The sequence below is a fragment of the Carassius auratus genome, chromosome 38 (assembly GCF_003368295.1).
Source record: "Carassius auratus strain Wakin chromosome 38, ASM336829v1, whole genome shotgun sequence".
NCBI lineage: Eukaryota > Metazoa > Chordata > Actinopteri > Cypriniformes > Cyprinidae > Carassius > Carassius auratus.
Window position 1 is genome coordinate 1,216,074 of NC_039280.1, and position 27,671 is coordinate 1,243,744.

The window sequence follows — 27,671 nt, forward strand, 5'->3', positions numbered from 1 at the left end:
ACAGTAGCCTACATCAGGCAGTACATCCAAAAGCCCACCTATCATTCACAGTCCTCAAACATAGCTTTTCATTTAAAAGATGTATGTAGTAATAATATAACTTTACATGGCTGCTCAATCTAATGTTAACCTACAGAAATGTGCGCTATTGAAGTGTGTGGAAACTGAACAGCAGGACAGCGGTGCTCTCACTTGCTCTTAATGTAGTTTTTTAAAAATGTTATTTTATGAGCAGGAAACCTGATTTTGTTTGAGTTTTGGACAATTTTTAATTCATGTTTCAGTTTTGTGTAATATAATTTTAAATGCGTTTACAATTTTGATTTATGCTTATTATTTTTCGATCCATGACTGCGCTGTTTGTTATTTTTTAAAAAGCATTTGTTTTTCGGTTTTGTGCGTTATTATTTTACATGTGTTTTTAAATATTAGATCTTTGCTTATTATTTTTCGATCTGTGACTGCAATGCAGGGTTAGGGTTAGGGTTAGAGCAGTTAAGTTTGAACACTGGAATAATGTTTATTCATAACTGTAAGATAACCTCAGTTCTGAAGACGTTATCTCCGCCCAAATTAAAATATATTATTTTATCAGAAGCCCCTCCCCCCCAACACAATTCCACATTTATATCTCGCGATTCTGAAAAAAAAAAAAATAATAATCTATATATATATTAATATATATAATAAAGAAACAGTGAATATTATTTTCAGAGGGTTTTGTCTTGTGTCAGAGATGAAAGCCACGCCCATCTGAGGACACCGCCTGAGGAGTGACGTCATTTCTACCGACGCGGCCGCTCGTGTTCGCATGCGCAGTGTCACATCCACAGAGGACATCTTGGAATTAAAGGGGCGCCGAGCGAATCCTGACAAAAGCGACGATTCCAGGTGTGTGTTCCTCGCGCTCGTGTGTGTGTGTGTGTTACACAAGTGTGTTTATTCTGTTCCAGATGTGTGTTTGTTGATAAAGCGCGTTTGACGGTCTGTGAGTAATCATAGGAGTTTTTGGTCTGTGCGTGTGTGTGTGTGTGTGTGTGTCTGTCTGTGTGTGTGTGTGTGTGTGTGCTGCATTCATGAGCCTCACACACTCGAAATATAGTGTTCTTCACATCTAGACCGCATTTGTGATCCTTATACACTTAAAACACGCCTGTGTGCTGTCTATCTAGGGTTTCGATTTAGACACTGTGTGTGTGTGTGAGAGTGTTTATATATATATATATATATATATATTAGGGCTGTCAGTCAATTACATTTTAATTTAATTAATTACATGATGTTTCTATAAATAAATCGAATTAATCACAAAAATAAATTTCTGAAAATATACACAAGATTACAAGTAATAACAAATATATTTTGGTGTTAAATGAGAAAGTATCAAGCAGACATTACAAATTGTAGCTTTAGAAATATTTTATTTGATTCAGCATAAAATGTTTTACAGATAAATATTTAGGCTATCATAACGGGCTGTTATAAATTATGAAACATGATAGAAGATAATTTAAGATCATCTCAGTTTTGGAGAGAAAGTCACTGGTGATCAAAATACTCCTGTCCCTTTAAGAGTTCTGTAGTCGTTTGAAATACCTTCCGCTATGTTCCACTAAAGAAAGGTTTGAAACGACATGAGGGACATGATGACAGAATTATTATTATTATTGGGTGAAATATCCCTTTAATGTTTATTATTATTATTATTATTAATAATAAAATTATACTCTAAATAAGAAACTAAATCTTCCAGCAGGTGGCGGGAAATGATTCTTTCAAACAGCTGATTCATTCAGGAATGAAGTAAACGGCTCTCTGTATGAACGGATCTTTGAATCATTGATTAACTCGGTTCATTCAGAAACTGAACATCGCGGTGTTGCTCGTAGACGCTTGGGCTTTAAAGGCAATATATTCTTTGCGAAATTGGGCAAAAACACATAATAAAATATGACACTATCAACTTCTCATTTACTGAACTGTTGTATAAATCACATGTTAACTCGTGATGATACATAATGTAATATCACCGCCCTCGTGTGTTATAAATATGGGGAAAAACACATACGGGCCATTTTTCATCAATATCTTGAATTTTTCGGCATAACTGCATTTATGGAGTTGTAGCCCTGCATTATATTGATCAACAGTCAACTGTATGAAATGTAAGATGACGTAGTAGTATATTATAAATAATGTCTGTGTAACTTTATTGATATAACTAATTATAATTTTTGTCTATATACAAAAATTATAACTAATCTACATTTAACTACAAATCTATCTAGTAAAAAACATCTAGAATACACACACACACATATTATTCTGTGATTTTCCATTTTGAACTGAAGGTAATCTATATGTGAAGAGGTTCATCTCGTTCTCAAACAGAAGAATTATGAAAGCTGCATTTAGTTTGATTGTCTGATAAATCATAATTAGTGTTTATAGGTGAGTTACACAGTTAGACTGTACAGGTCTGTTACTGTAATCATGACTGGGTGTGTCCTGCGCTCGCCTGACCAGTCACTCCAGTTCTGTGTGTGTGTGTGTGTGTGAGAGAGAGAGAGAGAGTGTTAGTGTGTGTGTGTGTGTTTCTGATGTTCATGTGTAGATGAATGTCACACACAGTATTACTGATTCGGTTCGTTCACAGTTTGGTCCATTTTCAGTCAGCAGAGGAATCATGATGACATAAACTTGCATCTGTTTTTTAATTTTTAACTAAACTGTTAAACTAATGTAAACTGTGTTACTGAATAAACTCTGATTCTGGATTGAAATTAAGTATGTTACTGCTTCATACTGCATACTGGATGCTGAACAGTAGAGCAAAATCTATAATATCTTAATAATTTACTTTGAAGAGCTTAATATAAAGCATGTTTCATGTTTAAAACAACTGTATATCTCCACTGAGGGGAAACTGAGATTTTGAGTTATATTTCACACACTGAAGTTGATTATGCAGGGATTAAAACAACACTGGAGTAATTCAGCACTCGTCAAACTGAACCAAAGTTCTTTTAGGGGTTTATTCAGTGTGTTACTGTCCTGATGATCATCAGCTCGTGTGTGTGAGGAAACATCAGTGCGACGGAAGCCATATCTGATGAGAGAATGAGTAGTCAACATCTCTTCTGTCTTCCTGTCCTTAATCATGATAAAGATGATTACACAATCACATCTGACGCTCAGTAGAGCTTGAGACGGAGCGAGCGTCTCTCAATGACCTCCTCCATTAGGACAGATGCTTTAAGAGACTTTGACATGCTTCTGGTGTCAATTCTTGACTGATTTTGATTGTTTTATTCACAAAATAATCTTTCTTAAAACATTAAAACAATCCCAAAATAGATCAAGCTTTGATTTCTGCAAAACAAACTATTGCTTTAATTAGGTGTTGTTTTTTTCCCACTAATGAAAAGATTTGATCATTATCTCGCTTCCCGCTGGAGAGCTGCTCTATTACAGCTTGATTTAAGGCTATCTATTGGATAAAGTACTGTATAAATGTACGTGACATGGCTGCACCGAACTGATCAGATGCTTTCTTAACCGCTGCTTTCCCACCGCTGTCAGTTTTAGTTGTGTTTACTTCATTATTGAGAGGAACTCGTGTAGCATAGGCTCTTTCTTAAGATCATGAGATCAGTCGAGTAGTAACTCTTCCTCCTTCTGTTCTCAGGACGCTGGTCTGCTGGATCATGTCCACGATGCTGTCTCCTCGTGATGAGAAGCTGGAGAAGCTGTCGCAGGAGGAGATCATCTCCAACACCAAGCTGGTGATCCAGGGTCTGGAGGCGCTGAAGAACGAGCACAACTCCATCCTGCACAGCCTCCTGGAGACCATCAAGTGCCTGAAGAAGGACGAGGAGGCCAGCGTGGTGCACGAGAAGTCCAGCCTGCTCAGGAGATCTGTGGAGATGATCGAGCTGGGGCTGGGCGAGGCTCAGGTCAGAGGTCACCCTCCGGGTCACGCTGTACTCAGAACTGTTTCTCTTCACAATCTTTCATCAGAACATAATACCACACTCATTTCTGAATCCACCTTCATGTTCATCTGACGCAGCTGTCTCTCAGTTCTGATCCAATCATTTTGCTGCAAACAAGCAGTAGCTCCTCCCACTTTTATTCTCTATTGAGAACAACAGTTTGTTCCAGAAGGAAGTAAGTTCCAGGAGCAGGGAGATTAATAGCTTATTAACCATTAAAAGCAGACCTGCTGTGAGACATGAGGTAGTTCATCAATAGAATAAGCTGTTGTTAAAGCATTAGTGCACTTTATTTCAATTTATTTTTAATATTCGCATTTAACAGCTGAAACTACATTACCCATGATTCTGCAGACAGATGAAGCAGACTGCAACAAAATAACTCTTTAGCTCCACCCACTCCCATGAAGCACTGTGATTGACATGTCGCTCTCAAAGTACTTGTATAAATAGAATATATTTTGTAATTAAATATATGGTTTCATTACATATATGTTCAATATTGTAAAGTTCATACATTTTTCTATCACAAACGGTTTATTTTATAACCAAAGAAAAAAAAAACGTTTTATATTTTTATGTCAAATGTTTTAATAATCTTTTAAAATAATCACAGTGGAATTTAATAAAAAGTTTGTATCTGTCGTATAATAGACGCTAAAGTAAAAAAAGAATTAAAGAAAAAAAGATTAATCAAAATTAATAGCTTACAAAATAAAAATACATATTTTTGGTGTGTGTACACAAACGTATGAATTTTAAAAATATGTGTAATGCATATTTATATTTACATATAATATAAATAAATCAAATTTGACCCTTAAAAAAGTGAACCAAAGTGTCAAAGTCTTTAGTGTAAATGCCTAATGAGAAAAGTATAATTGTGACTCATACAATGTGTTGTTGTCTATTTCTACAAATATACCTGTGATACTGATGACTGCTTCTGTGCTGCAGGGACAGATATACATTGTATATTTATATATACATAAACAATCATATATTATGTAAGCACAGACTTTTATTTTGAAAGTGATTCATTGTGATTTTACAGCCCTACTGGTCTGACAATACATTTAAATACCACCAACACACATCTATACATATATATGTGTGTCACAGTGTTTGACGGGTGACCTGCAGTCATGTGACCGTGTGTGTGTGTGTGTGTGTGTTTGACCTTGTGCGTCTGACCGTGTGTGTGTGTGAGCAGGTGATGATGGCTCTCTCCAATCATCTGAACGCGGTGGAGTCGGAGAAGCAGAAGCTGCGTGCTCAGGTGAGGCGTCTCTGTCAGGAGAACCAGTGGCTTCGAGACGAGCTGGCGAACACACAGCAGAAGCTGCAGAAGAGCGAGCAGAGCGTGGCACAGCTGGAGGAGGAGAAGAAACACCTGGAGTTCATGAACCAGCTCAAGAAGTACGACGAGGACGTGTCTCCTTCGGTGAGATGCGAGCGAGAGCGTCTGATGAACACACACTGAGTCTGGAGCAGAGGATACTGACAGGAGACACGCTTTAGTCACGATTAATAGAGCTGAGGAAGAATTAATGCTGTTCGTGCTCAGTCGAAGATTACAATAAGGGCTTGTTTGTTTAAATTCTTTAAATAAAATAGTCAACATGAATAGACAACCAACAAATATTCTGAACTGCTAATCTTAATCTTTATTACAACATTCACTCTTAAAATCACTCAGTTGTATTTGTTAACATGAGTTAATGAACTGCAGACTAACAAACAAAAATTTATTATTTTATTTTATTAACATTATGAAAGATTAATAATCATATTGCACAATTAGATTTTTATTAGACAACATAAAAATATATTGATAAACTCTGTAAATATATCTTGCACGGTTGTGTGTGCTCTAATAGATGCTGGAGTTGGTGTAGTTTTCAGCTCAGAGACAGAAAGTGTGTCCTTCTGAAGTCTTTCTAGTGGTTTTAATCCAAGTATCCAGTGAACGAGCTTCTTTCATGCTGTTTCCATCCTGTAATGATGACCTTCTGCAAAGATTAATGATGTTGTTTTATCCCAGAGCTGTGGTTTTTAGAGTTTGTACAGGTCTAGAGCTCATAATTACAGTCTTTCCAGCACATCTGAGCACAACATGAACAACATGAGTCTCTCTCTCTCTCTCTCTCTCTCTGTCTGTGTGTGTGTGTGTGTGTCTCTCTCTCTGTCTGTGTGTGTGTGTGTGTGTGTGTGTCTCTCTCTCTGTCTGTGTGTCCAGGAGGAGAAGGACGGTGAGCCGCCCAAGGACTCTCTGGACGATCTCTTTCCTAACGATGAGGAGGAACACACTCAAGGAAGTAAGTGAACATCACTGCTGCTTCTCTCATGTGTGTGTCTGTAGCTCTGCTCTGACCTCTGACCTCTGACCTCTGCAGTGCAGCACCAGCACAACAGTGCGGCGGTGGCGGCGGCGCAGCAGGGCGGCTACGAGATCCCGGCGCGGCTGCGGACGCTTCATAACCTGGTGATCCAGTACGCGTCTCAGGGCCGCTACGAGGTGGCCGTGCCGCTCTGCAAACAGGCTCTGGAGGATCTGGAGAAAACCTCGGGACACGACCACCCCGACGTGGCCACCATGCTCAACATCCTGGCACTCGTGTACAGGTGAGAGGGAGATCATTACAGTGATTCACCACAGTATCACCCTCGTGTGCTGACTTCATCTGTGTGTGTGTGTGTGTGTCTCAGGGATCAGAACAAATATAAAGAGGCGGCTCACCTGCTGAACGACGCTCTCTCCATCAGAGAGAAAACCCTGGGCAGAGACCATCCTGCTGTAAGTCTTCTGTGTTTGATCTGCTCAGACTCATGAAGTGTGTCTCGTTAGGTCAGGGTTGATGGTGGTGGTCATGTGATGTGTTTTCTGCTCTTGTGTTCCAGGTTGCAGCCACTCTCAATAATCTGGCAGTGCTGTACGGGAAGAGAGGCAAGTATAAGGAGGCCGAGCCGCTGTGTAAACGAGCGCTGGAGATCCGAGAGAAGGTCAGTGCTCATGACGAACACTGAGATCTCTGCCGTGTGAGATGAGAGATAACTGACCGAGCAGCACAATGTGTGTGTGTGTGTGTGTGTGTGTCAGGTGCTGGGGAAGGATCATCCTGACGTGGCGAAGCAGCTGAATAACCTGGCGCTGTTGTGTCAGAATCAGGGCAAGTATGAGGAGGTGGAGTATTATTACTGCAGAGCGCTGGAGATCTACGAGCGTCAGCTCGGCCTGGACGACCCCAACGTGGCCAAAACCAAGAACAACCTGGTGAGTGTGTGTGAGGACGGTGCTTCTGCAGACGGTTTAAACACACGCTTGATAAACGGCTGCTTTTGCATTTTACCCTCATCATGCAAATATGAGCAGATCTCATCAGAGCGTCTGTCGTGTGTGTGCGGCTCGACTTCCTGTGTGTTATATAACGATTAAGAAGAAAGAGTGCATTCAAATGATTAAAGGGTTAGTTCACCCGAATATGAAAATTATGTCATTAATAACTCACCCTCATGTCGTTCCAAACCCGTGAGACCTCCGTTTATCTTTGGAACACAGATTAAGATATTTTAGGTTTAGTCCGAGAGCTCTCAGTCCCTCCATTGAAGCTGTGTGTACGGTCTACTGTCCATGTCCAGAAAGGTAAGAAAAACATCATCAAAGTAGTCCATGTGACATCAGAGGGTCCGTTAGAATATTTTGAAGAATCAAAAATACATTTTGGTCCAAAAATAGCAAAAACTACGACTTTATTCAGTATTGTCTTCTCTTCCGTGTCTGTTGTGAGAGGGTCCAAAGAAAGCAGTTTGTGATATCTGGTTCGCGAATGAATCATTCGATGTAACCGGATCTTTATGAACCAGTTCACCAAATCGAACTGAATCATTTTAAACGGTTCGCATTTCATCCACAAATGATTTAAGTTGTTAACTTTTTTAATGTGTCTGACACTCCCTCTGAGTTCAAACAAACCAATATCCCGGAGTAATTCATTTACTCAAACAGTACACTGACTGAACTGCTGTGAGATGAACACCGAGCCGAGCCAGATAACGAACAGACTGACTCGTTCACGAGTGAAGAACCGGTCGCATCGGTGTTCGGATCATCAGTAGTTCGATTCAATAAACCGGTTGGAGAAAATGGTTCACCGGTTCTTTTGCACTCGACGTAATGGCGTCGTTGGCGATGATTCAAGCCTTCGGTTTACCCGCGCTCATAACACTAGCACAGAATCAGTTCAGAATCAATCACCAAAAGAATCAGTTCAGTTCAGATGCTCTGTGTGTCGGTCTGCTTCACGCTGAATCACACATGCGCAGTATCATCAGCTCCTCGGTTCACGAATCGGACGCGTCTGACAGAAACCGTTCTCAACTCAAGAACACACACACACACACACACAAACACACACACACACACACACGCTCCATCTGTCCCTGTTGAGTGATCTTCATCAGCAGTGAACGCTCTCGTCTCTCCTCAGGCCTCCTGCTTCCTCAAACAAGGCAAATATAAAGAAGCCGAGGTTCTGTACAAGGAGATTCTGACCCGCGCTCACGAGAAGGACTTCGGATCTGTGGACGGTGAGAGAAAACATGATTACATTCACTTCTGTATTTCACTATCAATTATTGTGCTTCTAGAATCTAGTGGTTATGGATCAGACTTGATTTAATGAGTGTCTAAATGATCAGAGAGCATCATGGGTATTAATGATGTCACCTGTGTGTCTATTTCCAGCTGAAAACAAGCCCATCTGGATGCACGCGGAAGAGAGAGAGGAGATGAGCAAGGTGTGTGTGTGTGTGTGTGTGTGTGAGAGAGAGAGAGAAAGAGAGAGAGAGTGTGTGTGTGTGTGTGTGTGTGTGTGTGTTGATCTACTGTCTCTCACTCTGTGTGTGTGTGTGTGTGTGTGTTGATCTACTGTCTCTCACTCTGTGTGTGTGTGTGTGTGTGTGTGTGTGTTGATCTACTCTCTCTCACTCTGTGTGTGTGTGTGTGTGTGTGTGTTGATCTAGTGTCTCACTCTGTGTATATCTGATGATGTTCAGGGGAAACACAGGGACAACACGCCGTACGGTGAATACGGAGGGTGGTACAAAGCCTGTAAAGTCAACAGGTAACACACATTCAAACACACACACACACTCACACAGGCAGCAAACAGCAGACACACACTGTCTGAATGAATTAGGACTGAATCACAAAAGGTATCAGTCCTTTTTTGGAAGCAGATTTGATCAGTGATGATGTGTTTGTGAATCTGGTGTGCTGATGTTAATGTAATTTTTCTCAGGTCAGTATACGTTCATTTTCATGGTCAGACTAAGATTTATCAGGGTCTGGTGTCTCCTGCTGACTCTTCTAAACATTGATAGAGAATAATCACATCAATGCGTCTGTAAAAACAGTGAGCTTGTCCAGACAGAGTGAATGAGTCAGTCTGAAGAGCTGATGTGTGTGTGCAGCCCGACGGTCAACACCACGCTGAGGAACCTGGGAGCTCTGTACCGCAGACAGGGCAAGATGGAGGCAGCGGAGACACTGGAGGAGTGTGCCGTCAGATCACGCAAACAGGTGTGTGTGTGTGTGTGAGAGAGAGAGAGAGTGTGTGAGAGAGAGAGAGAGAGTGTGTGTGTGTGTGAATGAATGAATGACTGTGGTTTCATGTTCTTTCTTTTATCTCTTTGTTTTTGCTCCTCTCTGGATCCAGATCAGCTCTGTGAGTCTTTCTGAAGATGTTTATTAGTGATGATGCTTGTGTGTTGCCACTCCATTGCATGCTTTATTTGAGCTTATCTACTGTCCTGATTTATTAGATGTGACCCTGGAGCACAAAACCAGTCATAAGGGTAAATTCTTTGAATTTGAGATGTATACATCACCTGAAAGCTGAATAAATAATCTTTCCATTGATGTCTGGTTTGTTAGGAGAATAATATTTGTCTGAGATAAAACTATTTGAAAATCTGGGAACTTGAGGGAGAAAAAAATCTAAATATTGAGAAAATTATCATTCTCAAGCCGGCCTCTGCTCACTCCAGACCTCAGCTCACTCTAGGCCTCAGCTCACTCTAGACCTCCGCTCACTCTAGACCTCCGCTCACTCTAGTCCTCCGGTCACTCTAGACCTCCGGTCACTCTAGACCTCCGGTCACTCTAGACCTCCGCTCACTCTAGTCCTCCGGTCACTCTAGACCTCCGCTCACTCTAGACCTCCGCTCACTCTAGACCTCCGCTCACTCTAGTCCTCCACTCACTCTAGACCTCCACTCACTCTAGACCTCCGCTCACTCTAGTCCTCCGGTCACTCTAGTCCTCCGCTCACTCTAGACCTCCACTCACTCTAGTCCTCCGCTCACTCTAGTCCTCCACTCACTCTAGACCTCCACTCACTCTAGACCTCCGCTCACTCTAGTCCTCCGCTCACTCTAGTCCTCCGCTCACTCTAGACCTCCACTCACTCTAGACCTCCGCTCACTCTAGACCTCCGCTCACTCTAGTCCTCCGCTCACTCTAGTCCTCCGCTCACTCTAGACCTCCGCTCACTCTAGTCCTCCGGTCACTCTAGTCCTCCGCTCACTCTAGTCCTCCGGTCACTCTAGTCCTCCGCTCACTCTAGACCTCCACTCACTCTAGACCTCCACTCACTCTAGACCTCCGCTCACTCTAGACCTCCGCTCACTCTAGACCTCCGCTCACTCTAGTCCTCCGCTCACTCTAGACCTCCGCTCACTCTAGACCTCCGCTCACTCTAGACCTCCACTCACTCTAGACCTCCGCTCACTCTAGTCCTCCGCTCACTCTAGACCTCCGCTCACTCTAGTCCTCCGGTCACTCTAGACCTCCGCTCACTCTAGACCTCCGCTCACTCTAGACCTCCGCTCACTCTAGTCCTCCGGTCACTCTAGACCTCCGGTCACTCTAGACCTCCGCTCACTCTAGTCCTCCGGTCACTCTAGACCTCCGCTCACTCTAGACCTCCGCTCACTCTAGACCTCCGCTCACTCTAGTCCTCTGCTCACTCTAGTCCTCCGGTCACTCTAGGCCTCCAATCACTCTAGACCTCCAATCACTCTAGGCCTCCAATCACTCTAGACCTCCGCTCACTCTAGTCCTCCGCTCACTCTAGACCTCCGCTCACTCTAGTCCTCCGCTCACTCTAGGCCATGGCTCACTCTAGTCCTCCGCTCACTCTAGTCCTCCGCTCACTCTAGACCTCCGCTCACTCTAGACCTCCGGTCACTCTAGACCTCCACTCACTCTAGACCCCTGCTCACTCTAGACCTCCACTCACTCTAGACCTCCACTCACTCTAGACCTCCGCTCACTCTAGACCCCTGCTCACTCTAGACCTCCACTCACTCTAGACCTCCGCTCACTCTAGACCCCTGCTCACTCTAGACCTCCACTCACTCTAGACCTCCACTCACTCTAGACCCCTGCTCACTCTAGTCCTCCGCTCACTCTAGACCTCCACTCACTTGATTTTTGCATAAAAGAAATATGGATAATTTTGACCCATACAATGTATCGTTGGCTATTGCTACAAATATACCTGTGATACTGATTATAATAATTCCTTACATTTATATAGCGCTTCTCTAGGCACTCAAAGTGCATTACATAGTCAGTTGGTATCTCCTCATCCACCACCAGTGCGCAGCGTCCACCTGGATGATGCAACGGCAGCCATATTGTGCCAGAACGCCCACCACACACCAGCTTACTGATGGAGAGGAGACAGAATGATGAAGACAATTAGCAGATATGGGGATTGTTAGGAGGCCATGATGGTCGGAGGCCAATGGGCGAATTTGGCCAGGATGCCGAGGTCACCTCTACTCTTTTCGAAAGAAATCCTGAGATTTTTAATGACCACAGAGAGTCAGGACCTTGGTTTAACGTCTCATCTGAAGGATGGATGAGTCTTGATGACTGTGCTCCAGGGTCATTATCCGAAACATAAACACACACCCTCTACATTTTAAAAGCTGGTGAAACTCAAAAGCTTCTCTCAATGTCTACAATCTAAGATTCAAAATATTCCAGAGGTGCTTCTGTGTGTTTATTCAGCCTCAGTTGCAAACAATACAGTTTAGATCACGTGAGGATTTATTAGTTACAGCGAACAGCTTAAATATTGGTGTGAAGGAACTCTTCATTTGATCAGAAGATCTCAATAGAGATTTATAATCGCAGCTTTTATGTTGCCGATGTTTTCGGATCATCAAAGCTTTTCCTGAGAGAGAGAGTGTGTGCGAATGGTTGCCAGGTTGGGCAGGTAAATTAAACCTTGTCCTTTTAAGAGAGAAGCTCTTAGATATTCTGTATATAAAGAGTTTGAGTTTTTGAAGCTTGTTTCAGTGTTTGTTGGTCAGCAGTACTGCATGTTGATGTAGTCCCAGTGAGTGTGAGTCTGATGTGATGTGTGTTGTGGTCAGGGTGTGGATCCGGTCACTCAGACACGTGTGGTGGAGCTCCTGAAGGAGGACGGCCAGCGCAGCAGAGACCGTGTGTCCACTGTGAAGTACGAGAGCGGCTCTGAGGCCGGTGATGAAGTGAGTATGGCCATAGAGTGGAGCGGGGTGAGTACACATCCACACAGCACAGAAACACTGACCGCTGACCAGCAGCCCTCAACACCTGCCCTCAGAGAAGCAGCACAGTCCCCTTCATACAGACATGACTCTCATGAGCCGCTTCTGTTTAGTGAAACAATAAGACTGGCAGGTTTTGAGTGGCTGATTTGTTCTCGGTCTTCATGAGCTGATTGTGTGTCCTGGCATGATTTAACATGCTGCTTATGTGTGTGTGAACGTGTGTGTGAGCATCTCTGAACACACAGACATACAGTGTATTAAAAACAACAACAACAAAGACAAAACCCCAGCTAAATTACTAAAACATGAACTAAAATTGAATTGAAAAAAGAACATGTGAAAATAAAAGCATTAATAGCAGCTATAGCGGAGTCTGAAGCCCGCTGGTCCAGTTGTAAGAGTGTTCTGTGTTCAGGATGTTCAGTGTGATGTCATATCCTGCTTGTGAAGCCCCAGCATGTCATTCATGTGTGTGATCATTAACACCCGCACTGCTGCAGCTCTCACTGCCTGCAATGGAAATAATAATCATCATCATCATCAGATCTCATGCTTTACAAAGAGTCTGGAAGGAACAGTTCACCCAAAAACCAACACTGACTTGTATGGACTAGCTTTCAGTCACTGTGTGTTTGATACTAGTCAGAACATGTGAAAGAATCTGTCAAAAACACACAAAAGCAGTTTGAATGCCACAAGCAGCGCTGCTTCTCCTGTTTTCAGGATCTTTATATATTTCACCTGGAAAATAAGCACAAAAAAACACCACAACTAACAGCTAAAGCTCACTAAGCAGTCATTTTTGCATTCTGTATTTATGTGTGTGTGTGTGATTTTGTGTGTTTCTGTGATTTGTCAGGCAGTGCATGTAAGACTCACATCAGACGTCATTAGAGTTTCTGTTTCAGTGGAATCTCAGTCCATCTCAAGATAACAGACTTAGTAGCTTGAATTGTTTTCTTTTTTTTATTCTGTTTTTATTTTGAGCAATTATCCTTGTGTATTGATATTAGAAATCCCCAAGACTTGTGTTTTTGCTGGAGTTGTGTAGTGTGTTCAGGTCACTCCAGCAGGTTCACTGAGGCCATCTAGTGGTCAATTTGTAATGCTTACATTGCATCTGTTCATTTTACACTGTCCTCTGAACCAGATGCCAGATGAAACTCAGAGTTTTTCTCTGCTGGAGCACTTGAGGTGGACTGATCCATTGTTCAGTGTCTGACACACACACTCTGTAGGACTGCAGTGTAAATGCAGGAGGGAAACAGGAAGTGTGTGTGTGTGTGTATGTGCATGTGATCATAGCACCTGCATGAGTCGGTGCCTCAGCATCACTAACCAGCCACGGCACTGCAACTGTTGCCATGACAACCAATCAGCCAATCAGCAGCCTTTCCCACAGCGTTGCGAGTCTGAGTAGATGAAGTAACTGAAGGCCTCTACATTCAGTTTATGATGCTCTTGGGAAACGCAGCTGTGATCAGTTTTTCCTGATTCAGTGGATTGTACTCCTCCCTTCACTCGATGAGCGGCACCTATTAGATCAGAGAGAGAGAGAGGAACTCAACATCCAGTCTAATGAACCTCATGCAGATGTGTATAAATACAAACACATACAGATCTCTTCTGCTCACCAGGGCTGCATTTACTTGATCCAAAATACAGTAAAAACAGTGACGTATTATTCCAGTGTAAAACAGCTGTTTTCTATGTGACAGAAAGACAGAGTCAGACTACAGACAGACAGACAGACAGAGAGACGGACAAACAGACAGACAGACAGGCAGAGACAGACTGAGACAGACAGACAGACAGAAGGACAGACAGACTGAGAAAGACAGAGAGACTGATAGAGACGGACAGAGACAGACAGACAGAGACGGACAGAGACAGACAGACGGACAGAGACAGACAGACAGACAGAGAGACTGAGACAGACAGAGAGATTGAGACAGACAGACAGACAGACAGAGACGGACAGAGACAGACAGAGAGACTGAGACAGACTGAGACAGACAGACAGACAGACAGACAGAGATGGACAGACAGACAGACAGAGAGACAGACTGAGAGACAGACTGAGACAGACAGACAGACAGACAGACAGACAGACAGAGACAGACAGACAGACAGACAGACAGAGACAGACAGACAGACAGACACAGACAGACAGACAGAGACAGACAGACAGACAGACAGACAGACAGACAGACAGACAGAGAGACTGAGACAGACTGAGACAGACAGACAGACAGACAGAAGGACAGACAGACAGAGACAGACAGACAGACAGACAGACAGACAGACAGACAGACAGAGAGACTGAGACAGACTGAGACAGACAGACAGACAGAGAGACTGAGACAGACTGAGACAGACAGACAGACAGACAGACAGACAGAGACGGACAGACAGACAGACAGAGAGACAGACAGAGAGACTGAGACAGACAGACAGACAGACTGACACAGACAGACAGACAGAGAGACAGACAGACAGAGAGACAGACAGAGAGACTGAGACAGACTGAGACAGACAGACAGACAGACGGAGACAGACAGACAGAGAGACTGAGACAGACTGAGACAGACAGACAGACAGACAGACAGAGAGACTGAGACAGACTGAGACAGACAGACAGACAGAGACAGACAGACAGAGAGACTGAGACAGACAGACAGAGAGACTGAGACAGACAGACAGACTGAGACAGACTAAGACAGACAGACAGACACAGACAGACAGACAGACAGAGACAGACAGACAGACAGAGAGACAGACAGACAGACAGACAGAGACAGACAGAGAGAGAGACAGAGAGACTGAGACAGACTGAGACAGACAGACAGACAGAGACGGACACACAGACTGAGACAGACAGACAGACAGACAGACAGACAGAGACAGACAGACAGACAGACAGACAGACAGACAGAGACAGACAGACGGACAGACAGACAGAGACGGACAGAAACAGACAGACAGACAGAGACAGACAGACTGAGACAGACAGACAGACAGACAGGCCACTCGTGTGTTTGATTTTGCTCTTAATGGTGCTCGCTCTCTCTCTCTCTCTTTCTCTGTCTCTCTCTCTTCATCAGGCATAAAGCCATCCAGAGTTTGCTTCATCTTCTTCCTCTTCACACAGGAAGGGCAGTGTTTGTTAGTTTCCTCTGGACGTTGATCCTGGGCAGCAGAGGGACGCATCTCTCCTCAATCCTGTTCTTCTGTTCTTTCTTCGGTTGACGTGATGTTGTCTTTGGGCTCTTCACCTGCTTCTCTCTCTCTCATCTCTGATGTGTTGATAATCGATGTCGACACTTTCATCTTCCGTCGTTTCATTGTGGCCTCGCTGATGATGTGTGAACTTCCAGACTGAACTCTTAATTCTTCGGATTTGATGGTTTTGCTCTTTTTGCCGTCTGTGGGTATGAGCAGCTTCTGCTGGTGAACAATCCTTAGTGTTTCTTGCTCTTGATACTTTTTAGGTTTTTGTTGTATTTAATAAATGATGATTTCATGTCGCGAACAAAACAAGACGAGTGTCACAGACGCTTTATCTTCAGGCGATGTGTTTATCTCTTGTTCTCCAGTGTCAAAGTTACGTTTACAGTGTTCACATTAATGCTTGCAGTGGGTTTGATGCATTAGTTAGCAGTGGATATACTCCAGTTCTGTGAATTATATATCGAAAACCTATGGAAGCTTCATTCTGCCACACAAATAAAGAAATTAAAAAGGTTATTACAACTTTTTATCTCACTTTTTATCTCACAATTCTAAAATATTAACTCATAATTGCAAACAAACTTCGAATTACAAAATAAGCTCAGAATTGTTAGACAAATTCTAATTGCGAACAAACTGAAAATTGCTAAATTTAGAATTGAGATGTATGCACTCAAAACTGCGAACAAACTTAGAAATGTGAAAAACTCAGAATAACTAAATCATAATTGCAAGAAAAAATGTGTAAATGGTGAGATAAAAATGTGCAATTATGTTTTTTTTATCTGGTGGCATAAACAGACTTGCATATGTATCAGCTAATTACACTAATGAGAAGTGCTCTTTGATCTTGTGCATTTAGCAGCAGTGGTGAGACAGATGCTCCTGTTTATATTTCACTATCAAAGGGAACAGTATTCAGCGTCAGTATTCAGAGAGACAGAACGTTTCAGATATTTGTTATGCAATCTGTCCCAAACTAAGCAAGCCAGAGGCGACAGCTGCAGCTAGAACTAAAACACAGATCACGCTTCATAAAAGCCTTAAAGATGTGTTGCAGCAGCTGATGTGACTGTACTACATCACCGCGTGTGCTGTTCACTATAGTGTATGTGTGCCGTGGGTCAGTTATTACCCATTTACACAAACCTTGATCGTTTGATTCATTCCAGACACACACACGTGATGATGATGATGATGAAGCAGAACAAGATGAACAAACGTTTCTCTTAATAACGGTCGTGTTTATGCTGTGTGGTGGATTGCTGCGTATTTATTGATGGTTTATCTTTGTTTTAACGAGCGTTTGTGTAGCGAGTAGATCTACAGTAAATATATATGAAAGTATTACTCCACTGCAGTGTGCCGTTTATTTCTGCAGTTTCTCATCGTTCTGTATCAGTGTATGTTTAATAATGATGAGCTGTTTCTATATCGAGGTCACGTGCTGGGAATGTTATTTAATAAATAATAAAAGTTTAATAATGTATATCTGAGTAGTCTGTTTTCTGGATATTTTTTGCATTTACTCATGTTTTCTAACGAAGGAGGTGATTTTATAAAGTGTTTGTTCACCCAAACATGATCATTATGATGATATTAACTCCTTCCAGACCGGTATGACTGTCCTTCTTCTGTGGAACATTAAAGAAGATCTTCTGAAGAATGTTTCAGTTTCTGTAGTTCTGTCTGTATAATGAAAATCATCTGAAACTGTCTGGTTGATTTTTGGGTGGACTGTTCCTTTAAAGCAGTGATGGTGATCACATGATCCTGAACATGATAAACACTGTGAGTGTGAGTGTTTGTGTGTGTCTGTGACTCTGTGTGTGTGTGTGTGTGTAGTATGTGTGTGTGTGTTTGTGTGTGTGAGTGAGTGAGTTTGTGTGTGTGTGTGTGTGTAGTATAAGTATGTGTGTGAGTGAGTGAGTGAGTGAGTTTGTGTGTGTGTGTGTGTGTGTGTGTGTGTGTGTGTGTGTGTGTGGTAGAGCACACCTTCAGGGCCGCTGCTGGCCGAATGTGTGTCCTGAGCAGAATTGTATTGTTGTGCCCCCCTTCCTCAAATATGACGATGAAATAAACATCTACTATAGGGGTGAATAAGAACTTTAATCAAATAATAAACTAAATGAATAAATTGTATTATTTACAAATCACAATTGTAGCTCTCGACATTTACCTGTGGCTATAACTTTATTATGACTCTAATTTATTTTATACTCTCAAGCATTCAGAAATCATGCAAAAGGAAACTAAGCAGTTTTACTATGATAAAACCATGGTTTATTTCTGTAAGGGTTGTGATGTGCACGTTTTTTGTTGAAGAAATTATAAAGGCTGTGTCATCTATAGCAAAAAGGTGTCCAAAAATGAAAGATGAAGTGAATAATTGAATGAAATGTTTGGTCAGTATCCTAAACAAGGATTTGATCGTCCTGTAAGTGTAACAGCAGCAATCACATGCCATTTGTAATAACATGTACATAACATTGTTTATTTTGAATTTGCCTACATTATGTATTGTAACAGTGTTATTATTAACCAATCATTATTGCCTCATTATTTTTTTATATAATGCATTTTAAGTCATTTTAAAGGCTATTGATGGCTTAGGTCTGTTTTTATAGCAACAACAACAACAAAAAAATATTACAGTATATTAATACTTTGTAAATTATTATTTGAAGTAACAAAACCATGGTTAATTTGCAGTTACCATGGCTACAAGAACAATGATTTGTGGTGTTATTGTTAAAACCATGGGTAATTTTCGTAAGGGAACCTGAAAAACTAAAAACTTTGAAAGGAATGTTCTTGAAAGTGATAAACGGGCCTCGTTTTTACCTAAATGATTTAATCTTTATTTTAATATATATTAAAAAAGTATAAGGTGTGCATTGTAGCTGACACCTAAATGAACAGATTACGATTGTTTTATGACTGCAAGTCTTTCTTCTCAAATGCTATTGAGCTTCAAATTTGCGTTTGAGCCCATGTGTAAGAGTAGCATCATTTACATATGATTTACAGTTTATTTTAATAAATATCAAACATTTAATACAATTGTGAATCATAGCTGACACCTACATGAACAATTACAGTTGTTTTTATGACTATAAGTCATTCTCTTCAAATGCTACTGACGTTAGAAAATTGTATACCAATATCGCATGTAACTTTAGAGACGGTCCCTAAATTGAGACTCGTCCAAGTCCAATGTTTTTTTTTTACTTTTAGTTTTCTTTTCTCTTCGCTTGATTGGATTCATCCATCAATGAACATTCAGCCGCAAACATGAGGTGCGAGCGGTTGCGAGCGCGGATGGGAGAATGGAGCAACTTTTTTTTTTGGAGCAAACTGGGATGGAGTTCGTAGCGGGATCGCGAATCTTTTGAGTCAGTTTGGGGATCGCGACTCATTTGAATCAGTTCGGGAGTTCGTAGCGGGATCGCGAATCATTTGAGTCAGTTTGGGGATCGCGACTCATTTGAATCAGTTCGGGAGTTCGTATCGGGATCGCGAATCATTTGAGTCAGTTTGGGGATCGCGACCCATTTGAATCAGTTCGGGAGTTCGTAGCGGGATCGCGAATCTTTTGAGTCAGTTTGGGGATCGCGACTCATTTGAATCAGTTCGGGAGTTCGTAGCGGGATCGCGAATCATTTGAGTCAGTTTGGGGATCGCGACTCATTTGAATCAGTTCGGGAGTTCGTATCGGGATCGCGAATCATTTGAGTCAGTTTGGGGATCGCGACTCATTTGAATCAGTTCGGGAGTTCGTAGCGGGATCGTGAATCATTTGAGTCAGTTTGGGGATCGCCAATGATTTGAATCAATTCGAGAGTTCGGAGCGGGTTCGCGAATCATTTGAATCAGTTCGGGAATTCGTAGCGGGTTCGCGAATCATTTGAGTCAGTTCTGGAGTTCGGAGCGGGATCGCGAATCATTTGAGTCAGTTTGGGGATCGCGAATCATTTGAGTCAGTTCGGGAGTTCGTAGCGGGATCGCGAATCATTTGAGTCAGTTCGGGAGTTCGTAGCGGGTTCGCGAATCATTTGAGTCAGTTCGGGAGTTTGGAGCGGGATCACGAATCATGAAAGATTCACGCTCATAAATTTTCAAATTGGCCATAACCTTTAATTCGTTGCTTCCAACTGGGGTGGTAGATCCGCCCCTGTGTGTGTGTGTGTGTGTGTGTGTGTGTGTGTGTATGTGTATGTGAGTGAGTGAATGTGTGTGAGTTGGAGTGAGTGAGTGAGTGTGTGTGTGTGTGTGTGTGTATATAGTATGAGCATGTGTGTGTGTGTGTGTGTGTGTATGTAATATAAGTGTGTGTGTGTGTGTGTATAATATAAGTGTGTGTGTGTTGTGTGTTATATTAAGTGTGTGTATGTAGTATAAGTGTGTGTGTGTGTATAGTATAAGTGTGTGTTGTGCGTTATATTAAGTGTGTGTGTGTGTGTGTGTGTGTGCAGGATGGCAGTGGTGTTCTGCAGCGCAGTGGTTCTATCGGTCGTCTCAGAGATGTTCTGCGCAGGAGCAGTGAGATGCTGGTGAAGAAACTCCAGGGAAACGCTCCTCCAGACACACTCAAGTATGAGCACACACACACACACTTAATATAATGCACAACACACACTTATACTACACGCACACACACAGACACACACACACACACTCACTCACTCACTCACTCACACACACACACAGACACACACACACACACTCAAGTATGAACACACACACACACACACACACTCTTCTGCAGTTTCATGTGTTGTTGTTTCCTCATGTGTTCTTCTCTTCAGAATGAAACGTGCCGCTTCACTCAACTTCCTGAACAAGACGGGAGACGAGTCCTTCCAGGTAACTATACTGACACTGTCAGATCAACAACTGCTACTGTTCTCTCTACAGCATCATCATTAATGCACTCAGCTTTACTCTCAACACTGATCTCTTTGATCATATTCATATAACTGTATTTTAGAAATGTTTTGCTCTTACTGTGGTAAAATCACTGTAACACACACAACCCACGCTTTTCTCCTAAAATCACATCTATTCATTCATGGAAGCTTGTTTCTACCACAGAATCAAAAATCAAAAAGGGAATTCTTACAATGACCTTTTTTCATGTGAAGGGTTAATGTTTGATGCTGAGAATGTTCTTCTCTGTTCAGAATCTGTCCGGCCGGCTCCGAGACACTCGAGGCTTGAGCTCCAGTAACGTGGATCTGTACAGCGGGAGTTAAACCGGACCACCACGAACCACTGCGCTCGTCTCACACACACACACACACACGCACACACTCACACACACACACACACACGCACGCACGTGGAAGGGAACTGCTTCTCTTTAGTTACACTACACTGAACTGTGTTTACATGGATGCTGTTAGAGATTGATCATACACAGAGCCGGAGCGTCTGCTTGTCTTCAGAGCTCACACACACACACACACACACACGAGCGTCTGCTTGTCTTCAGAGCTCTCTCACACACACACACACACACACAGTCTCTCTCTCTCTCACACACACACGCAGTCACACAGTCTGTGGTGTTTCTGTTTTAATGCTCAGACTGATGCTGCGTCTAAAGGTCAATATTATCATGAATATTGAGCTCTCTGTAGAATGTGTATTTCTACAGAAAGCTCAGATCTGGGTCAGAATCTGTGAGTGCTCAGGTCACACATAACAGCTCTGACCTCTGACCTCTGTTACGTTCAGTCATCTCTTCCTGTTACTTTACACAGACTCCGCTTCATTCACTGCATGCACACCATACTGATGTCTTTACAGTCTTCTTTAATAATACTAATCATGGTATCAGGGTTTACATATAAATATATATATTTGGAGTAAATGGGTTATTGGATAAATATTATGTGTATATCTGTTCATTCCAGTTCATTTGTTGAATGAATGTTTCAGTCGAGAGCTTGAAAGATGAAACACTGAATCACTCTGAAGCTCACAGGACCTCATGCTGACATATGAATGTGAATATAGATATGAATTATGTGCTGATGTAAATATTTGGGATGATTCTCTCAGGTAGTGAATGTATTTTAGAAACAGAGGATCCTGCTGGTTTTATACAGATGATGATATGTACACCCATACACACTGTTTATTGAAATCATTCATAGATATTTGCCAAAGCGTTGTCATGAATCCGCTGGGATGAGACTGAGATCATGATTCTGATTTATCTACTTGTTGCCATTTATTTCTGCTCAAATGTGTTGAGAAAATCATCTTTTCATGACACTAATAAATTGTGCCAATTTTACACCCCGTCCAAGATTGTTTCTTTATTATAAATGTGTCATAGTAGATGAAAGTAAATAAATCAAAATTCCTTACATAATGAAATATTGGAATAATATTGTGGAGAATATAACTTGGGAGAAAGTATGGACTCTGTCTCATGATTATCTGCTTATTAATAAAGTAAAAATATTTGCATTTGTGCTGTTACCAAACAAATGCAATCAGTATCAACAAAACTGATCTTTGCAATGCATATAAAACAGAAGCTGCATCTGAAGTGTTATTTAGATGTTTTTACACATGTGTTCAATGCAGCTCTGTGGGACATGGAATACTTTATCCTGCAGTTACAAATTAATCAATAATATTTTGATATCTTAAACATAAAACATTGAAAACTGAAATTACTGAATGAAAGGGTAAATTCGCCAGCAGGTGGCAGCGAGTCACTGTTAATTAGTGAGTCATTGCGATTGAACCGAATCATTTAAACAGTTGATTCATTCAGGAACGAATCACCCTCAGGTTGCTCAGAGACGGAACAGTGGCTGTGTTTGGGATGATTTTTTTTTTTTTTAGAAATAGAGCAGAAACAGGGAATATGTTGTCTAAAACGTAATTCTCTTGATTTTAACTTATTGTTTATTGAACAAACGTTGTATAAAATCAATATCACATTTGTGATTATGCTGACCTTTGGAGAAAAACGTCACTCTTCTTGTGATAGTAACTATATCAAATTATATATGAATTATATAGATCTATACATTTTCTGCCCTATATCTTGAAAAGTGCGATAATTCAAATTTTTCAGTGAAAGAATGATAATCTCTTTTGTTGGCTAGAGCCAGGTGCTGCATTTTTTCTTCACTTTTTAAACTATTGTGAATTTACATTCTGCATTTATATTAATAATACCCACTGCGAATCATATAGAGGGCGCCCTGTTCAGATAACTAGAGAAACACTCCATTAATAACGAGCTGCATGAAGACATTGTGCACTATAATGGAGTTTAGCTTAATCCACTGTGTTTGAAATAGCGATGATTCCCGGTTCCGCCAGCGTTTCCCCGAAGAGACCGGAAATCAGAGAGAGAGAGAGAGAGAGAGAGAGAGAGAGAGAGAGAGAGAGAGAGAGAGAGAGAGAGAGAGAGAGAGTGTGTGTAAAGTGAGCCGCTGGTTCACACGGACTACCGTCGATCCGAGGCGCTTACCGGAACAGCGATCCCGAGCTCGTGCGCGCCGCCGTCATCTCCGTCAGCTGTGCGCGTGTCGTGAAAGAGAAGGATCGCACTCTGGAGAGACGGAGAACATGGACGGAGCACCGGGGACCGGGACCGACGCGAGCGGAGCACCGACGCGACGCGGACGCGCAGCCGACGCTCTGCTGTTCGTCTTCATCTTCAGTCTCGACGGTAAGAGCTTTCACCGACACAGAGATCAAACACATCATCACGCGGGTTATTATTGTGTTCTCAGACTCAATAGAGTGATATCACAGAACACAGGAGCACACCTCAACTCTTCCTGGAAGTCTAGAAGGAATCTGTTCTCAGATCACCTGAAGTGTGTGTGTGTGTGTGTGTGTGTGTGAAGCCAAGGCTGATGGTTTTTACTCATTTGGAGACATATGGAAATTAACTCATGCTTAAAATTATAATTACATTGATATAGACAGCCCTATGGTATGTCCTCATTTAGTAGTAAACATGAGTGTGTTCATTAAGGAGTGTGTGTGTGTGAGTGTGTGTGTATGAGAGAGAGAGTGATTCAGAGCAAAGTTACAGGGGGGTACAATAACCCCAGAAAGATGATCATTATGATCCTTTCACACAGAGATGGATAGATCTGTTAACACAGTCTGACTTTAGCAGTCTTTGTTGAATTATGAGCCAATGGTGACCCTTCAGAAATGGAGAAAGAGATCTTTTCAACTTTATTCTGCAAAGTGTGCATTTAACTCAAAAAATATTAAAGTTATCCTAACACCCTTTTAGAAACTGACTCTTAACAAACTTCCCTGTTAGCATCTTCATTTCTAAGGCCCTGTATGGGTCAGTTCCAGAGATATAAGAGTTTCAGTATGTCTCCAGGAGTAAATAATTAAATTGCACACATTTTCAGTGGTCAAAAGAAGAGTGTAAAGCTGTGTTATGGACTCAAAGACTATCTTGTGTTAGATATGTGTGAAGAAGTCCAGCTTCAGGAGAAGTGCTCTTCTGTTTATAAAGGATGATACATTTCTCATCATGAAGATGTATCTTAATAATTAATTTAAATTGTTTTAAGACCAGTAGAAAGCAGAAATCCTTATTCTTAAAGTCTTAATTCACCCTTCCTCAAACTGTCTTAAAAGCTCTTCAATCAGAGCAGAAAGTCTTAAGTCTTGTATTCCCTCAAAAAGTGGTTCTATTCCTCAGTATTTGTCCTGTTTTCTGGTGCAAACGCCTACAGATTTCATTAATCAAGACACATTTACTGCAAATGAAGATATGAAGTCTAGTTTTCTGAGGAATTGTTGAAAATGAAGTGAATTTAAGATTAAAACATGAACAAATATCTGTCATTGGGAGATGAAATCTTTCTTCTCTGAGTGATGTTGGTTTGTCTGATTCCATTGACAGAGAGGTGTTCTCGTTTTAATCCTTTAATCTGTTCCTCACAAACAAGACTTCTTCAAGTAAATGTATCTGGGTTTAAGAATTAATTAAGAGCTCACGCTCATCTGCATATGCTTCTGCCACGCCCACATCTCCACATCCAATCAACAAGTGATGCACAGAACCAAGCCCCGCCTACATTAGTTTCTTTCTGTCCGTTACAGATGAGAATACAGAGGAAAAGATGTGTGTACTTGAGTTAAAGTGTGATCGAACAGAACATGGCAGAGATTATTCACAAGTTGAGTATTGTGGAGTGAATATGACCAGTTTCAGGGGCGGATCTACCGGGGTGGCATAGGGTGCCTAAAAGAAAGCCTTGCCACCGGTGGCATCAATAAATTAAAGGTTATGGCCAATTTGAAAATTTACGAGCGCGAATCTTTCGTGATTCGTGATCCCGCTCCGAACTCCCGAACTGACTCAACCTGCCTAGGGCACCAACTCCCAGAGGGGACACCTTCCCAGTTGCTCCAAAAAACACAAAAACACTTCCTCCATTCTCCCATCCGATCTCGCGACCGCTCACACCACATGTTTGCGGCTGAATGTTCATAATTGATGGATGAATCAAATCAAAAAAACAGAGATAAAGTTGGCTTGACGTTGGACGTTAGACGAGTCTCAATTTAGGGACCGTCTCTAAAGTTACATGCGATATTGGTATACACTTTTCTAACGTCAGTAGCATTTGAGGATAATTATTTATAGTCATAAAAACAACTATAATTGTTAATCTAGGTGTCAGCTATGATTCACAATTGTATTAAATGTTTGATATTTATTAAAATAAACTGTAAATCATATGTAAATTATGCTACTCTTTCACATGGGCTCAAACGCAAATTTTAAGCTCAATAACATTTGAGAAGAAAGACTTGCAGTCATAAAACAATCGTAATCTGTTCATTTAGGTGTCAGCTACAATGCACACCTTATACTTTTTTTATATATATTAAAATAAAGATTAAATCATTTAGGTAAAAACGAGGCCCATTTATCACACAAGTTTTTTTTTTTTCAGGTTCCCTTACGAAAATTACCCATGGTTTTAACAATAACACCACAAATCATCGTTCTTGTAGCCATGGTAACTGCAAATTAACCATGGTTTTGTTACTTCAAATAATAATTTACAAAGTATTAACATACAGTAATATTTTTGTTGTTGTTGTTGTTGTTGTTGCTATAAAAACAGACTTAAGCCATCAATAGCCTTTAAGATGACTTAAAATGCATTATATAAAAAAACAATGAGGCAATAATGATTGGTTAATAATAACACTGTTACAATACATAATGTAAGCACATACAAAATAATTAATGTACATGTTATTACAAATGCCATGTGATTGCTGCTGTTACACTTACAGGACGATCAAATCCTTGTTTAGGCTACTGACCAAACATTTCATTCAAATATTCACTTCATCTTTCATTTCTGGACACCTTTTTGCTAAAGATGACACAGGCTTTATAATTTCTTCAACAAAAAACATGCATATCACAACCCTTACAGAAATAAACCATGGTTTTATCACAGTAAAACTGCTTAGTTTCCTTTTGCATGATTTCTGAATGCTTGAGACTATAAAATCATATAGTCATAATAAAGTTATAGCCACAGGTAAATGTTGAGAGCTACAACTGTGATTTGTAAATAATACAATTTATTCATTTAGTTTATTATTTGATTAAAGTTCTTATTCACCCCTATAGTAGATGTTTATTTCATCATCATATTTGAGGAAGGGGGGGCACAACAATACAATTCTGCTTAGGACACACATTTGGACAGCAGCGGCCCTGGAGGCGTCTCTGGGAATGTGTGCTCTACTACACACACACACACACACACACACATACACACACTGAAGCACGCGTGGTGTTTTCAGCTCTTCACTATATTAACACATAATGTAGGCTACACATGTGCACGTCAGCGCTATGAGAGGATTCCACCATTTCATTTGATAAAACTATCGTCATTCATTCGTATCGTATACACAGACAGAAACGACAATGTCTTTACGACAACCTTTCAAAATAAAATCCTGGTATAACTTGAAGAAATTCAAACAGACCACGACTGTAGATAACAAACTAGTGGACATTACTGGTGAACTAGTCTACAATGGAAGCAATGTGTCAGTCAGCTTTGTTCATAAAGTGCTCTTAACAGTGTACACGAAGAAGAAGACTGGATCATGTTCTGCAGTCTGTATATCTGCTCTCCTCCTCTGCGTCTGTGCGTGTGTGTGTGTGTGTCCTATATTTGATGTAGTGCACTACAATACCAGTGATCCACTGCCCCCCCACACGCTCCGCACACGCAACACTTCTCAACAACACGCTTGGATCACGGATCAGAGGAGCGTCCGCATGATCTCTGCTCTGATTCAGCTGTAAGCTGCTTTAGTGGCACGACACACAGATTCAGAAACACACTGAGAACAGAAGGAACCAGGGAACGTGTGCTGGACACTACTTAGGCTTGAGTCTGATCAACTCTGCTTCTGATTCTGCGTATCGATTCAGGGTCTTTTTTTGATTAAAACATGAAGTCAGACCTTGAGATATCAAACAGATTTCTTCTCACTGAATGAGCTAAGATCAGCCGTCTCGATGAAGAGCTGCTTGTGTGTAGAATAGAGACCAATCATGAAGGCTGTGGTTCTCTCAGAAACTAAAGCAAACCTCATGTAATCTCTGAATGAATGATTCAGTGACTCACTCAAGATTCACTCGTTTCATTACTGGATGAATCAGTGGTTTTGAAACAGTGAAGTGATAAATCTGTATTTAAACCTGTGGCACACAGGAATCAATGCATTAAAGTCAAGTCAAATGAATCTGAATCTGACAGGCGCTGGATTACTGAAGTACTGCTG

General features: G+C 41.4%; 2 protein-coding genes across 11 annotated transcripts in view; both read left to right on the top strand.

The window, feature by feature from the left end:
* Positions 1-801: 801 nt before the first annotated feature.
* Positions 802-22,141, top strand: LOC113056606 (kinesin light chain 1-like). 10 transcript variants are annotated; one of them, XM_026223369.1, is made up of 17 exons: positions 802-891; positions 3,689-3,956; positions 5,209-5,439; positions 6,235-6,313; positions 6,392-6,620; positions 6,705-6,792; positions 6,897-6,998; positions 7,096-7,269; positions 8,483-8,582; positions 8,740-8,792; positions 9,051-9,118; positions 9,468-9,576; positions 9,713-9,721; positions 12,444-12,587; positions 20,309-20,427; positions 20,642-20,699; positions 21,017-22,141. In XM_026223369.1, exons 1-17 carry the CDS (start codon positions 812-814, stop codon positions 21,086-21,088), a joined length of 1,983 nt encoding a protein of 660 aa, XP_026079154.1. In that variant the 5' UTR covers positions 802-811; the 3' UTR covers positions 21,089-22,141. The 10 variants fall into 10 exon arrangements, with proteins under 10 accessions (XP_026079154.1, XP_026079156.1, XP_026079155.1 ...); XM_026223371.1 differs by having other exon boundaries at positions 12,444-12,560; XM_026223370.1 differs by lacking the exon at positions 9,713-9,721.
* Positions 22,142-23,241: 1,100 nt separating this feature from the next.
* Positions 23,242-27,671, top strand: part of LOC113057466 (inactive tyrosine-protein kinase 7-like) — a 31,752-nt gene continuing 27,322 nt past the window's right edge. The window contains exon 1 of the mRNA XM_026224899.1: positions 23,242-23,535. Coding sequence (XP_026080684.1) covers positions 23,433-23,535 — 103 coding nt within the window. The 5' untranslated portion in view covers positions 23,242-23,432. The remainder of the gene's footprint in view (positions 23,536-27,671) is intronic.